Here is a 13532-nt window from a genome sequence, read left to right as displayed (position 1 = left end):
TCTCAGTAACCATTTTCTCTTTCAGAACTCATTTTCTTCTATTTTTCTAATCTTAGTTTTATCATTTGTGTTGTTTAATCATTTCTGACTTAGCTATATTTTTTGGATTTTTATTTTTTGGTCTTGGTTTCTGTTTTTTAATCTGTCCCTTGAATGATATTTATTTACCTTTGTTTTTTTTCTACTGTACTGTTAGGGCCTGGAGGATAAAGATTATATTTTATTGCTCCTTATGGACCCAATTCCTCAGCATTAGTAAATATTAAATGAAGAGGAAGTAGGTAATTGATGTAATTAATGAATGTGGTGGGACAAGAAAAGTTCAGAATGACATTCATATTTCCATTTGGCACAGGTTTTTGTTATTTTAATTCTCTTCCTTGCTCCCCTTCCTCTCCTCCCTCAGCCTCTCTACTTCCTTGTTTTACCTTCTAAGAATAGGTAACTGTGAGAGACTCCTAAGATGTATTGCATTTTTGTTTTAAGGGAAATAAAGCTAATGTTCATTATGCCAAAGTGCCAAATATATAAAATAGACATTATTATTTATTTTTTTCTTTTGCTTAAATTTCTTTTCAAATTTATGATTGACCAGAAAAGGGGAAACACTTTGAAGAATGACAGTTTACTTAGGTGAGTTCAAATTGTTGCTCTTGTAGCTGTGTTTTATTTTCTTTTGTTAATAATGAGAAGAAATTCTTTTTAAGGTCATAGATGTGATGAGAGGTATCATCTGTGCCCCCTGCCCTCTTGTTGTACTATGTCTGGCAAGCAGTGTCAGTAGTAATTAGGAAGCACTAGCCTTTCATTACCCCCTTTTAGTTTGTGTCCCATATTTTTCCAGATTGTTTACTTTGATGTTGAATTTCATATCTGTTTAAGTGAAGCAAATTATATTATTTTCTTCATAAAGTCTCTGACTTTTTATTTTGAATTTTGAAGTTAAGAATTGAACGTTTTCTGGGGCGCCTAGGTGGCTCAGTGGGTTGAGTGTCTGACTTCGGCTCAGGTGACGGTCTCACGGTTCACGAGTTCAAGCCCTGCATTGGGCTCTGTGCTGACGGCTTGGAGCCTGGAGCCTGCTTCAGGTTCCATGTCTTCCCCCCTGTCTCTCTGTCCCTTCCCTGCTTGCAATGTCTCTTTCTCTCACAGAAATAAACATTAAAAAAATTTTTTTTAGGGGCACCTGGGTGGCTCAGTCCGTTAAATGTCTGACTTTGGCTCAGGTCATGATCTCACAGCTCACGATCTCACAGCTCACGACCTCACAGCTTGTGAGTTCGAGCCCCATGTCAGGCTCTGTGCTGACAGCTCAGAGCCTGGAGTCTGCTTCAGATTCTGTGTCTCCCTCTCTCTCTGACCCTCCCTACTCGCTCGCTCACTCTCTCAAAAATAAACATTTTAAAAATTAAAATAAAAATAACAAAAAATTTTAAACCAAAAAAAAAAAAGGGCAAGGAATTGAACATCTTCCTAGATATCTTGAAACTAGGAAATCCATGATCAGGCCGAATAGATATTTATATGAAGAGAGCAGCAGTTTGTTCAGCTCCATAAGGAAGATGAAGGGGAAAAAATGATGTCCCATAAAGTCTTTTAAAAAGTAAAAGAAAAACTGTGGTTAGTAAGATTTAATTTTATAACATGAAGATTTGATTGTTCAAAGTCAATATTGTGGTAGTATATAATACCTTTGAGTTTATAGAACATGTTGTCTCATTTGCTTTTCATAACAACATTGCAAGATACCCCAACTTTATCAAAGAAGCTGAAAAAAAGAAGAGGTAGTGACCAAGTCAATTATCCCTGGTTGTTTTTCTGAAATATGTCACATTTATTTAGCACCGTTTTGCCTTCTCTGTGAAATTCTTTATGCATTAGCCTTGTACCACTTGTGTCCATTTATTGATTTGGGTATAGGAGCCTTTGAATTCAGAATGTGAACTTTAGAAAGATTAAAACATGGTATGTTGTTTCAAGTTTATCTCTTTCCATATAAATAACTTAATTTGAGAGAAAATAATTCAATTCCTTGAGAAAGTATTATTAACAGTCTTGTTGGCAAACTGATTACATTCTAGTTTAAAATGAAATTTTGTTTTTTGAGCCCTTTGATTTCTTTTGCAAAATCAACTTTTGCTTTTAGCCATATTCCTTGTGATCTGTTCTCATTGTGGTCAAGAGATAAAATGGCAATTGGTTATCCCAAAGCAAATCTTATGTTATTCCCACTTCTTTCTCCTTAATAACCTTTAACTTCCTAATTTGGGGGAAATAGTCCAGAATGCCTTACCATAGCTTACAAAGCATTCTGGAGTCTGTACCCTACCTTCCCATCTCTTCCTCTTCACTTGACACTTTCCCCAGTGTGCTCTGTGTGCTAGCCATACCTACTTCCTTATATAGTTTGAGTGCCATGTTCTTTCCAGCCTCAGACCATTGCACATGCTCTTGCCTCAACCTAGAATATGCTCCCTTCCCAACATTCTTTGTTCCACTTTCAGCTCTTAGTTTAAATGTCGGTTTTTCAGAAAAGCCTGACTCACTGATATGCAACCCCTTCCCTCCCCTGCCATATATTTAGGGCCCTCTGCTGTATATTTTAAGGTTTTTCTGAACCTTTTTTTTGTTTTGCTGACACTTCTTGTTATAAGTCCTTGTTTCACGTCTGTCTTCCCTGCTAGACTACAGTCTTCATGAGGGTAAGTACTGTGTGTTTTCTTTCTCTGTTACATCCCTTAGTCCATACTTGGCCCATATAGGTGCTATATAAATGTTTGTTAATTTAAAATTAAATGATTAAAATGTTTGGCATAAAACTATATAGCTTTAAAAAAATGAATTTTTATTCCAATTACTATAAAAACATTTAAAAGTTTTATGGTTGAAATATCATCAGACTAGTTTCCAAGAAAGAAAAGAGGAGGAAGAATAATACAAATCAAGTAATTTTACAATTCTAGTAAATTTGAATCCTTGTAATTGTAATGTCTGTTTTGGGGGTTTGTTTTGTTTGTGCTTATGTACTTGGTTCATGAGATTTTTTTGCTTAACTCTTGGAATCATCTCTTTACTTTCTGTATTTTATTTTAGTATTTGTGCTCTCCTTTTTAGAGCTTACTTGTCTTTGTGGTATCTGCTAAATCTTAAAAACGTGATGTCTTTCATATGGGAGGTACAACTAAACACCAAATTGACTATGTAGAGATTTGGAGGGTAGCTACTGTGCATACTAATTATTTTAGTTAGAGTAGTAAAATAAAGAGAGAAGCTCTCCTGGGTGCTGTGTTGCCCAGGTGATTATTTTACTTTTCTATTCTCTCTTTCCTTTTTTGTGGACCAAAAGCTGTTTACAGGATTGTCCTTGTAATGTTACAGACCCCTTTTACTATAAAACTAAAGTTGGGAATTTTGTTCATTATAGTTAACGGTGATTTATTTGCCTTGTTCTCGTGTTGGTTAGTTGCTAGTTACTGGTGCAGAATGATACAAAAGTCAGATGATGATGTAGAAATAAGCCAATCTGTGTTGAATTATTTTCCAGATTATCTGTGGCCCTCAAATTACGAACATTTGGTTGTTATTCCCTACTAATGTCTATATCAGTAACCTCAGGAGAATTGTGGCAAGCTTATCAATTGTGGCTCTATGGTGAATTAACTGTTAAAAGTTCCTTCTTACAGGATTCCTTCCCAAATAAAATTGAACCTACACTGTTTTTGATATATTTCTCTTTTACTTTAAAATTTTATTGGGAAAGATTTTAGAAACAAAACTTACAAACAAAATTAATGGTGCTTTGTATTATTTTATGGCTTTTGAATCAAACCAGGTGTAAATTCTTTGTAGTCTTATCATTCAATCCATTGTCATATAGACAGTGGTTGTCTGTTTTATAGTATACAATTCTGATGCTTTGGTATGCTTAGTCTTAAGGGTTCTTTTTTTATGCTTAAATAAATTTAAATGCTTTGCATCTTTATCCTTGGGCGTGTTTTTCTTAGGTTTTGAATTTAATCTCTTCAGACAGTTTAGATTTGTCATATTGCTCTTTTGAGTTCCTTGAGACAGACTGAGCTATACTTTATTTAATTAAAATTAATCAGAATGAATAGAGGAAATAATCGGTAGAGGAAACTTGGAAATCAGAGAACAGTTCAAAAAGCAGTCAGTCTCACTGGTTAACTGCTGTTACTGCTTTGGCATATTTCCTTTCAGTCATTTTTTTTTTTCTAATATTTGTTTACCTAACCACCATGGTAAGAGTGCGCTCTTGGGAGTAGATGCCTGAATTCAACCTTGGACTTCACCTCTGGGAAAGTTAAATTTTAGCTTTCAGTTTCCTTACTGGTAAGGAATATCCCCTTCTTGGAGATAATAGTATCTGCCGTAAAAGACGGGTGAGATTAAATGAGAATCAATGTAAGATGCCTGGCATGTACTAAAGCACTCAGTAAATATTAGCCATTATTTTCCAAACTGTTATTTCATAATAGTGTTCTGTAGCCATTTTTCTCCCCACTTTAGTAATTGTATTGTATTTTGACATTTACCCACATTATTTGAAGCAGATAAGACTTTTTCTGTCATTACTTTTTTAAAAAATTTTTTTTAACATTTATTTATTTTTGAGAGTGAAACAGTGCAAGTGGGGGAGGGGCAGAGAGAGAGGGAGACACAGAATCTAAAGCAGGCTCCAGGCTCTGAGCTGTCAGCACAGAGCTTGATGTGGGGCTCGAACTTGTGAACCACGAGATCACAACCTGAGTTGAAGTCGGACACTTAACCAACTGAGCCTCCCAGGCACTCCAATCATTGGATTCTTGAAGTCTCTAGCTCTAAGCCTTGGTGACTTTTTCCTCATCACAGCCATTTTCTCAAGGTGTTTGATTCCTGGCTTTAGCGTAACTTCTCTTTTAGAGATTCATATAGCTATTTTTTTGTGACCCCATAGTCATATCTTCTTTTCATTAGAATATTTTTGTGGTTCTTTAAAATGAATAAAATTTTATGTAATTTTATGCCTTACCAAATACCTTACACCACACATTTATCTAATGAAAATTTTGAAATCACCAACACACTCATAGGCAACTTTTTGAACTTGCAGGGTGTTTTCTATAGTAATTATTCTGTAAGTGCCTGGTCATGGATATAGCATTATTTTGTTGGGAAAACTAGTATCATCTAGCAATAAAGCAGTTTGGAATTTGTTTTCATGTGGTCTTGCTTACATGTTTATTACCAGTTTTGTAGTTCACTCAAATTTAGTTTTATAGGTTTCCACATTCTTGTTTTATAGTTATGAGTTCCTAATTTTACATTTAGAAAGCCTTTATTAACACAGATAATGGAGGTTAAAATGAAACCTTGGCACTGATTATCCAGAAGTCACTCTTTTCTACTTTAAGAATTGTTTATGTGGTTATTAATTATAAGTTATAACTATTTTGCATTTTATTTACAGAAACTCTGGGAGGTTTCCAAGATTTTTGTTTTGTTTTGTTTTTAGGTTTATTTATTTTGAGAGAGGGAGAGAGAATACCAAACAGGTTTTGTGCTGTCAGCACAGATCCTAACATGGGCCTCAATCCAATCCCACAAACCATGAGACCACAACCTAACTTGAACTCAGGAGTCGGATGTTCAACCAGCTGAGCCACCCAGGCACCCCAAAGTGTTTTTTTAACCAGAATCACAGAATAAAATTAGTCAAAATATAGTACAAAAATAAATTTAGTAAAAATCAGTTATTCTTCCTATAAAGTACCCTGAGGTTTTTTATCTGAGTACCCCTTTCTCTGTATAAGAAAAGATCCCAGGTTACACTGAGATACCTGCTGAATTACATATTCTGTCTTTCCTTTGCTTCTTCATCTATTGTCATAAAAATTCTCTGGGTTTTGGAATCTACAGCCACATGCTTCTCCTTGCATTCATTATGGCACCAGCAGGACTCTGCTTTCATGAGCTGGCAGAAGTTGCAAACACTAGTTATACTAGTTTAGATTGTTAAGGGAAAACAGTTTTCCTTCACTGGAGTAGACATTGTACAGCATGTTATATTGTTCTTTGTTAAGAAAAAACAACAAAACCCTGAAAAACGTTATAACCTCTGCATTTTTGTTAATTCATAGTAATTAAAATTTTTTTCCCCAACTCTTTTTTTTTTAGCAGTTTTACTTTTTTTTTTTTTTTTAAGGTTTTTATCATTTATTTTGAGAGAGAGAGGGAGGGAGAAGGAGAGTGAGCATGAGTGGGGGAGGTACAGAAAGAGGGAGAGAGAATCCCAAGCAGGCCCCATGCTGTCAGCCCAGAGCCTCATGTGGGTGGGGCTTGATCTTGCAAACAGATCATGATATGAGCCAAAATCAAAGAGTTGGACACTTACCCACTGAGGCACCCAGCAATGGTTACTTTTGATCTTGGATAATTTATTGCAATTCCACGATGTGTTCTTCTCCATTAAAAGAACTTAGCAGAAGGAGAAAAAATTCTAAACATTTTGGAGGGAAATGATAGTATTTCTATTTCAGTTCTTTTTTGTTTGCAGAGATTTTATCATGTATTTTTCCAGTGTCCTCAAAATGATAGCTACTGAGGTTATTGCAGATGCTTTTTCCTGGCAGCTACCCAGTGTTTCCTTACAAAACTTGGTTCAAATAGTACAGATTTGTAGACAGATTGCCCAGGAAGTTGGTTCAGATGGTCCAGATTTGTATAGTGAGGAAAATCCTAAGGTTACTTTGATTATGTTTATCTTTTCTTAAAATCATCTGTATTGAAAACTTGGTCCCAGGTATAGGAACAGAGCATCATGTTCCTAGATAGAAAGATGTCAGTTGTTTATAAGGTAATGAAATTATCCTTACATTCCCAACAAATGGATTTTTTTTAACTTATCAGTGATCCTCAAATTGGATAATAATCAAGACTAAGACATTTAAAAATGGATGCATAGTGATGAATAGCCAGATAAATACTAAAACATTATTAGTTACAAAATTAAATTTTTGGTACTGGCATATAAATAGACATGTGGTCAGTGATCTGGCACAGATATACATATGTAAGATAATTTAATCACGATTTTTAATAGAGAGAAGGATTCATAAATGAAAAGTCTGGAACAAATGATTATTTGGGGTAGAATAAATGTCTTTAGAGACTCACTTCTGTATATACTAAAACTCCAGATAAATTAAGGAGTTAAGTGAGAAATTTAAACCGCAGAGAAGTAAAATAAAATGTAAGTGGATATTTGTTGTATTATTGGCTGGTTAGGAGAACTCTTCATATTAAATGAGTAGAAAAAATTATTTTAAAAAGGGAAATATACTGAAAATTGTGAAATTGTGAGATGTCAAAGAACAACATAACATGAAAGTCCAGTATATTGTGGAAGATGTTTCTAGAAATATAACTGGAGAAATTGAAATTGAGATAAAATCACTTGCTTAAAGTCCCCACGGTATGAAGTTTGAACACGAGTCTGTCAAACTTAAAGGTTAATCTTACTTCATTAAGGAATATAGCATAGTTGTTAAAATGCTGTTTATGAGGGAAATCTTTGCAAAATTTTAGAAGTGACTGCGTTGTTAGAATCATGGATTTTTCTTCTTTCATTTGTGGTCTTATTTTCTGCACTGATTACCCATAGTATTATGATTAGAGAAATGAATCAATTCTTCAAAAATAACTAGGTATTAACTGGGGAAAAGTGACCTGTGGGGAGATTTGATTTATCATCCTTATACTTACAGAAGTAATGAACATGAGCCCACAGGTTAGATATGTATGTATTTATATCTAACATTAAAAATTTGTGGGCCTTTTGTTTATCTCTAATAGTTCTGTAGGCTTGTGCACATAGACTTTGTTTCAACGACTGTTCTGAATGATTTGGTACAGATGGGGGTTTTCACCATTTTGTTTCTTTTCTCCACACTTTAAGAGACTGATATTTCAAATGTTTAACAGTGATTTCTGAATGTTTATTTTATTTGCTGGTCTGTTTACTTAGGAATTTGAGTAATATATGTTTAGTTTTCTCTTTCCCTCCAAATTAAATCCATTTAGCAGAGGAGTTGAAATGAAGAACTATTTAGAGATATTTTGGATATGTAACCAGTTTGACAAATCCTCCATTTTTGTTTTATTCCTTAAGCCTGATTATCTTATTATCTAATAAGATAATTTATTATCTAATAAGATAATAATCTTATTATATATTTATATGTAATTTGTTCATTGAATTTACCAAATATATAGTGATCATCTACTAAGTGCCAGCCATCATTGTCAGGTCTATGCTATAGCTCTAGGTAGCATTGTCAGCTTTTAGTTAATACGAGGACAAAAAAGACAAAAATTTGGCACATATGGAGCTTGTTATATAAGTTGTAGTTTGGGGAGGCAAGAAATAAACATTGAACATAATAAGCTAATAAATGTATACCATCAGCTGATAACTGATGGAAAAAGAACAAATATAGAGCTAAATAAAGGATGACCAGGAGTAGTTGTGGGTTGTGATAGGGAATGAATTGCAATTTTCAATGGACTGATCAGGTTAGGCTTCATTGGGAAGTGACAGAAATCTGAGAAAAGACTTGGAGAAGGTCAAGGCATTAGCTGTATGGGGGCAGTGTATTCTAGCCAAAGGGAACAGCCAGTGCAGAAACCCTACATTAAGAGCATGCCTCCTGTGTTGGGAGAATGGGGGAGCATAGAGTGGCTGGAGTAAACCAAGTAAAGGGTTTCAAGTAGCAAGTGAAATCAGAGAGGTAATGAGAGACAAGATCATGCATCGCCTTGATAGGCTTGGTGTAGGAATTTGATGTTTATTCTGAATGAAATGAGCATTGTTGTAGTTTTGAATAGGAGTGATATTATAAGGTGACCAGTTAGGTTGCTTTTGAAATTCACTACAGTCTTACTAGAAGAGGTGACATTTTAATTGGCCTTAGAGGGTAAGAAAGAATTTGCCAAGTGAAGATAGAAATTTGCTTTGGCAGGCTTAATTTAAGAATATTTCCCATCACCATACTTAGGAAAATAAATGTACATTCAAACCAAGTCCTATATGTTACTTGATTTATAATAATGTCATATAAGGAACTTACTCCTTTGTGACCCCTTATATCTGTTTAACCATGCTCATTTTAAAAATTAATGTTCTAGTTTAATAAAATTTAAGGAGTTTCTATAATCCAAGAGACATTTCCTTATTACTCAGAAATCCAATTAGTCTATTAACAGTTTCTTTAGAAAGTGAATAATTGCCATTTGCCTTTTTGTCATAAAACTACAGATTAAATTGACCATCATGTGTATGTTATTAACTAAGATTCATTTATATACTTTTTTTTTTTTTAAATTTTTTTTTTTTTTTTTTTTTTTTTTTTAACGTTTATTTATTTTTTTGGGACAGAGAGAGACAGAGCATGAACGGGGGAGGGGCAGAGAGAGAGGGAGACACAGAATCAGAAACAGGCTCCAGGCTCTGAGCCATCAGCCCAGAGCCCGACGCGGGGCTCGAACTCACGGACCGCGAGATCGTGACCTGGCTGAAGTCGGACGCTTAACCGACTGCGCCACCCAGGCGCCCCTCATTTATATACTTTTTTATTTAAAGGCTCTATACTCAGTTGTGGGAAATATGAGTAAGAATTTCTTTCCTTAGGGTACTTAAGATCAGATAAGGGAGATAGACATTATGCAAATGGTATAGTAAAAGAAAATGTTGAATTCATTGAATGGGAGTCCTAGAAAATCCTTCTCTCTACCTTTGTAAAATTTTTTACCTATTTAATTTGGTCAGGTCTTCAAATTCAGCCTCCTCGGGTTAACTTCAACTATTGAACCATACTTAAATTTTCTTCTCTAACTCCCTGTATCAAGTTTGAACCATCATCTTATTACCTGCTAATTCTACAGACTGTTCTGCATAGGTTATCTTTTAGTTACTGTTGCACAAAGTTTGTAATTTGTCTGAAATCTAAGGACTTGGCTAAAATAGTTAATTGGTAGCCAAGCATAACAAAAGGTAGTGTAGAATATAGTTTTAACTGTAAATATATTTTACTTAAATATATTGTTTCTGATAAGTTTTACTTGAAAAGTTAATTGTAAAGTAGCTTTTTGAAAGAGATATTCTTGGGGCGCCTGGGTGGCTCAGTCGGTTAAGCGGCTGACTTCGGCTCAGGTCATGATCTCGCGGTCCGTGAGTTCGAGCCCCACGTCGGGCTCTGTGCTGACAGCTCGGAGCCTGGAGCCTGTTTCAGATTCTGTGTCTCCCTCTCTCTCTGACCCTCCCCCATTCATGCTGTCTCTCTCTGTCTCAAAAATAAATAAACGTTTAAAAAAAAAAAAAAGATATTCTTTTTTTAGCCTCCTAAAATGAAAATAAAGATTTAATCCCAATTTAGAAAGATTCAGTAAAAAAACTATGTTTAAGAGACAAACAACATTTTCTCTTTACTTAGGGCAAGGAGTTTTTGCTTAGAAAATACTTCATTAACTCGATTTTTAAATGGTCTTTATAATGAATTTATTTTTACAAATTTTGACATGCATATGCCTGATCATCCTTAAAATAATAGTTTTGATATTGTAATTATCTCCAATAATCATATTTTTATGCCTGAACGGTGTTAAATACCTCAATAAAATTTGTGATTTTGAAAATATTGTAAATTTTGGTTGGAGGGAATTAAACTACATCTTAGTAACACTGTCGGCATTTGTGTTTTTTGTCATCACTGACTTTCTTATAAAATAGACAGGTAAGTTTGGGATGTCATTGATCTTAGTGTTTGGATAAGATCATTTTGAGTTCTCCTTTATCAGGACATTTGATGTCTGGTGGATTTTGAACCAAAGCACTAGAGGATGTCTTTTACCAGGCTGTTTGAACCAAAGCACTAGAGGATGTCTTTTACCAGGCTATTTCTGTGCATAAGGAAAAATGTGTCAGGTTTATTAGAAAATTAATGAATTACTGTTGTTGTATAAGTAGCTGAAGCCTAAATATGCTAATTCACAACTGTCAAAGCTTATCTCAGATATCCCAGATGTTAAAATAGATTGTAGCATAGAGCTTATGTGCTAACAGCAAAAGGTACACTCTTAGAATATAAAATAATTGATGTAGTAAAAGAACATGTAAATATGTAGTTATTCTTTGACATATCATACAAAGCATTTTTCTACATTTCTCTTCGTAAGTCCCCAAGATTTATTTTTGCTTTTAAATGGAGTGTGAGCCAAACATTTGTTGTACATAAATAAAATAATACTGATTTTTTTTTTTTTAATGATACACCAATATACTTGTATTTCATCAACTTTAGGATATAATTGCTAGGCTCTGAATCTAGGTTAAATAGTATTTTGTATGTATATTTAAATTTTCTTTGGGACCAAATTCAAGTAAGAAGCTGCAGTGTTTATCCAAAGTAGATGGCAGTCATAGTCAGAAATAAAAAGTCATATATTAAAATAATTTAAAAAAGTGTATTAAAGGGAATCTATCGTTGAATAACATCCCTGCAGATTAGTCAAAATGTATTTATTGAGCATTGTCTTTGTCCATAATTATCAGAATAGAAAATACAGTAGTGATTTAGTTAGAAGAGAACATTTTGGGCTGGAGTCAGCACATCAGGCTCTGGGCAGAAGATAAATTTCAGACATATCATGAAAGATGGTTAAAATGGATGAGTTGAAAAATAGAGCTAATAGGTTCTAGAGAGGGAATCATTATGCAGGTGTTTGGCAAGATCCCCAGTTTAATTATTTCTTAAAATAATGCAATATATTATTCCTCACTCTTCATTTATGCAAAGTTTTTGAGTACTAGCCAGAGAATAAAGAAATCTAAATTTAATCCTAGCTTCATGTCTTTCTTATTTTGTGACTTCAGACAGTCATAAACTGACTTTGCTTGCTTGTAAAATGAGGACAATAGTGCCTGACTTACTTCTGGTGAAATAATGTGTTTTTCTTGACTATTTTAGGGACTTTTGACTAGGAACCATATGCATTAGAAAAAGTGTCTTTATTTTTACCAACATATGAGAAGTTGGAGTATGTGAATTCTTGAAAGATGGTAATTGAGAAAATGAATTTCTGAATTACACTCCTATTTCCCCTTTTTCTTGGTAGCGGATACTTTGTTTTCACGGAAGCTGAATGGAAAATACAGACTTGAGCGACTTGTTCCAACGGCGGTCTATCAGCACATGAAAATGCATAAGCGAATTCTTGGACACTTGTCATCTGTCTACTGTGTAACTTTTGATAGAACTGGCAGACGGATATTTACTGTAAGTAATTTTTGAAGTATTATCTTAATTCATATAAGGCATTGAAGAAACACTGCTTATAGTTGAACTTGAAATAGAGCTTTTGATTTTTTTCTTTTAATGAAAAACTGAATATTCAGGTAATTTAGCTTACTATAATAAAAGATATTACTTGAAGTTGAACTTGATCCAGGTTTGGAAAGTTCCTAAAGGACATGTAATACAGGCACAGCTATATGATAGTGCTACATTATGGATAAATGTAATTCTGAGCATTATATCAAATTTGCAGTTGGACATTTTATAAAATGTCATATAATAATCTAAATTGTATACAGGGGCATTTCTAAAGTGTGTTAAGCAAATTAGAAGAGACTATTAAATGTATCTTTTTATATTATCCTTAGCACCTCATTTCTTCAGTGTATCTGATGTTGTGTTTAAAGAGGCTCTTTGGGTTTATTTGCTGTTGTTTCTTTTAGCTTGTTAATGGAGAAAAGCAGCTTTTCAGCTTTAACTTAGAAAATTACTTTTGGAAATATTTTTATTTTTAGTTGCTTTATTATATCCATTAAGGGTAATAGTTATTACACTGTTCTTATAATTAAATACTACCCTGTGGGCTGAAGGTATGCATTCATTCACAAAGCCCTTAATTTTCTTTGAAGTAAGGAAATAGGAAATGGAAGTTAAAATAGAAATTCCTATTCTGTCTTTGGAGAGCAGCTGAGAATTTTATACAGTTTGGGACAATTACAGATTCTTCTTTTTTTAATGTTTACTTATTTTAGAGAGTGAGAAGGAGAGAGAGTGAGCATGCAGGTGGGGGGAGGGGCAGAAAGAAAGGGAGACACAGAATCCAAAGGAGGCTCCAGGCTCTGAGCTGTCAGCACAGAGCCTGATACGGGGCTCGACACAGGGCTCCATCTCAAGGACTGCGAGCTCATGACTGGAGCTGAATTCAGATGCTTAACCAACTGAGCCACCCAGGCACCCCCAGATTCCTCTTTTAAGTAAATGTGCTTGTAAAATAAGATTTACTTATATCTTCTTCTTCTCTGCCCATACACCCAGTCATCTGTAAAATGTTTGCTTAAACAGCAGGATGTGGGAAAGGATTTCCATACATATCTTTTCCCTGGTTCTAATCTACTCAGGCATTTTCAGATCATTTCTTAGATTAGTATTCTCTTTCACCTTCTTTTGCACCTTTCCCCATTGTTC

General features: G+C 34.3%; 1 protein-coding gene across 3 annotated transcripts in view; it reads left to right on the top strand.

Annotated features, from left to right (window-relative positions):
* The window catches only part of PHIP (PHIP subunit of CUL4-Ring ligase complex), a 139039-nt gene that overhangs the window by 22276 nt on the left and 103231 nt on the right, over nt 1-13532 (top strand). For all 3 annotated transcript variants that reach the window (XM_086707280.1, XM_086707279.1, XM_086707278.1), the window contains exon 7: nt 12169-12329. In XM_086707280.1, coding sequence (XP_086563406.1) covers nt 12169-12329 — 161 coding nt within the window. The remainder of the gene's footprint in view (nt 1-12168; nt 12330-13532) is intronic.

The sequence above is a fragment of the Puma concolor genome, chromosome B2 (genome assembly GCF_028749965.1).
Source record: "Puma concolor isolate L17-30 chromosome B2, mPumCon1.1.hap2, whole genome shotgun sequence".
Lineage (NCBI taxonomy): Eukaryota > Metazoa > Chordata > Mammalia > Carnivora > Felidae > Puma > Puma concolor.
Note: the sequence above shows the minus strand (reverse complement) of the source record. Positions and strands in the feature narration are given on the sequence as shown.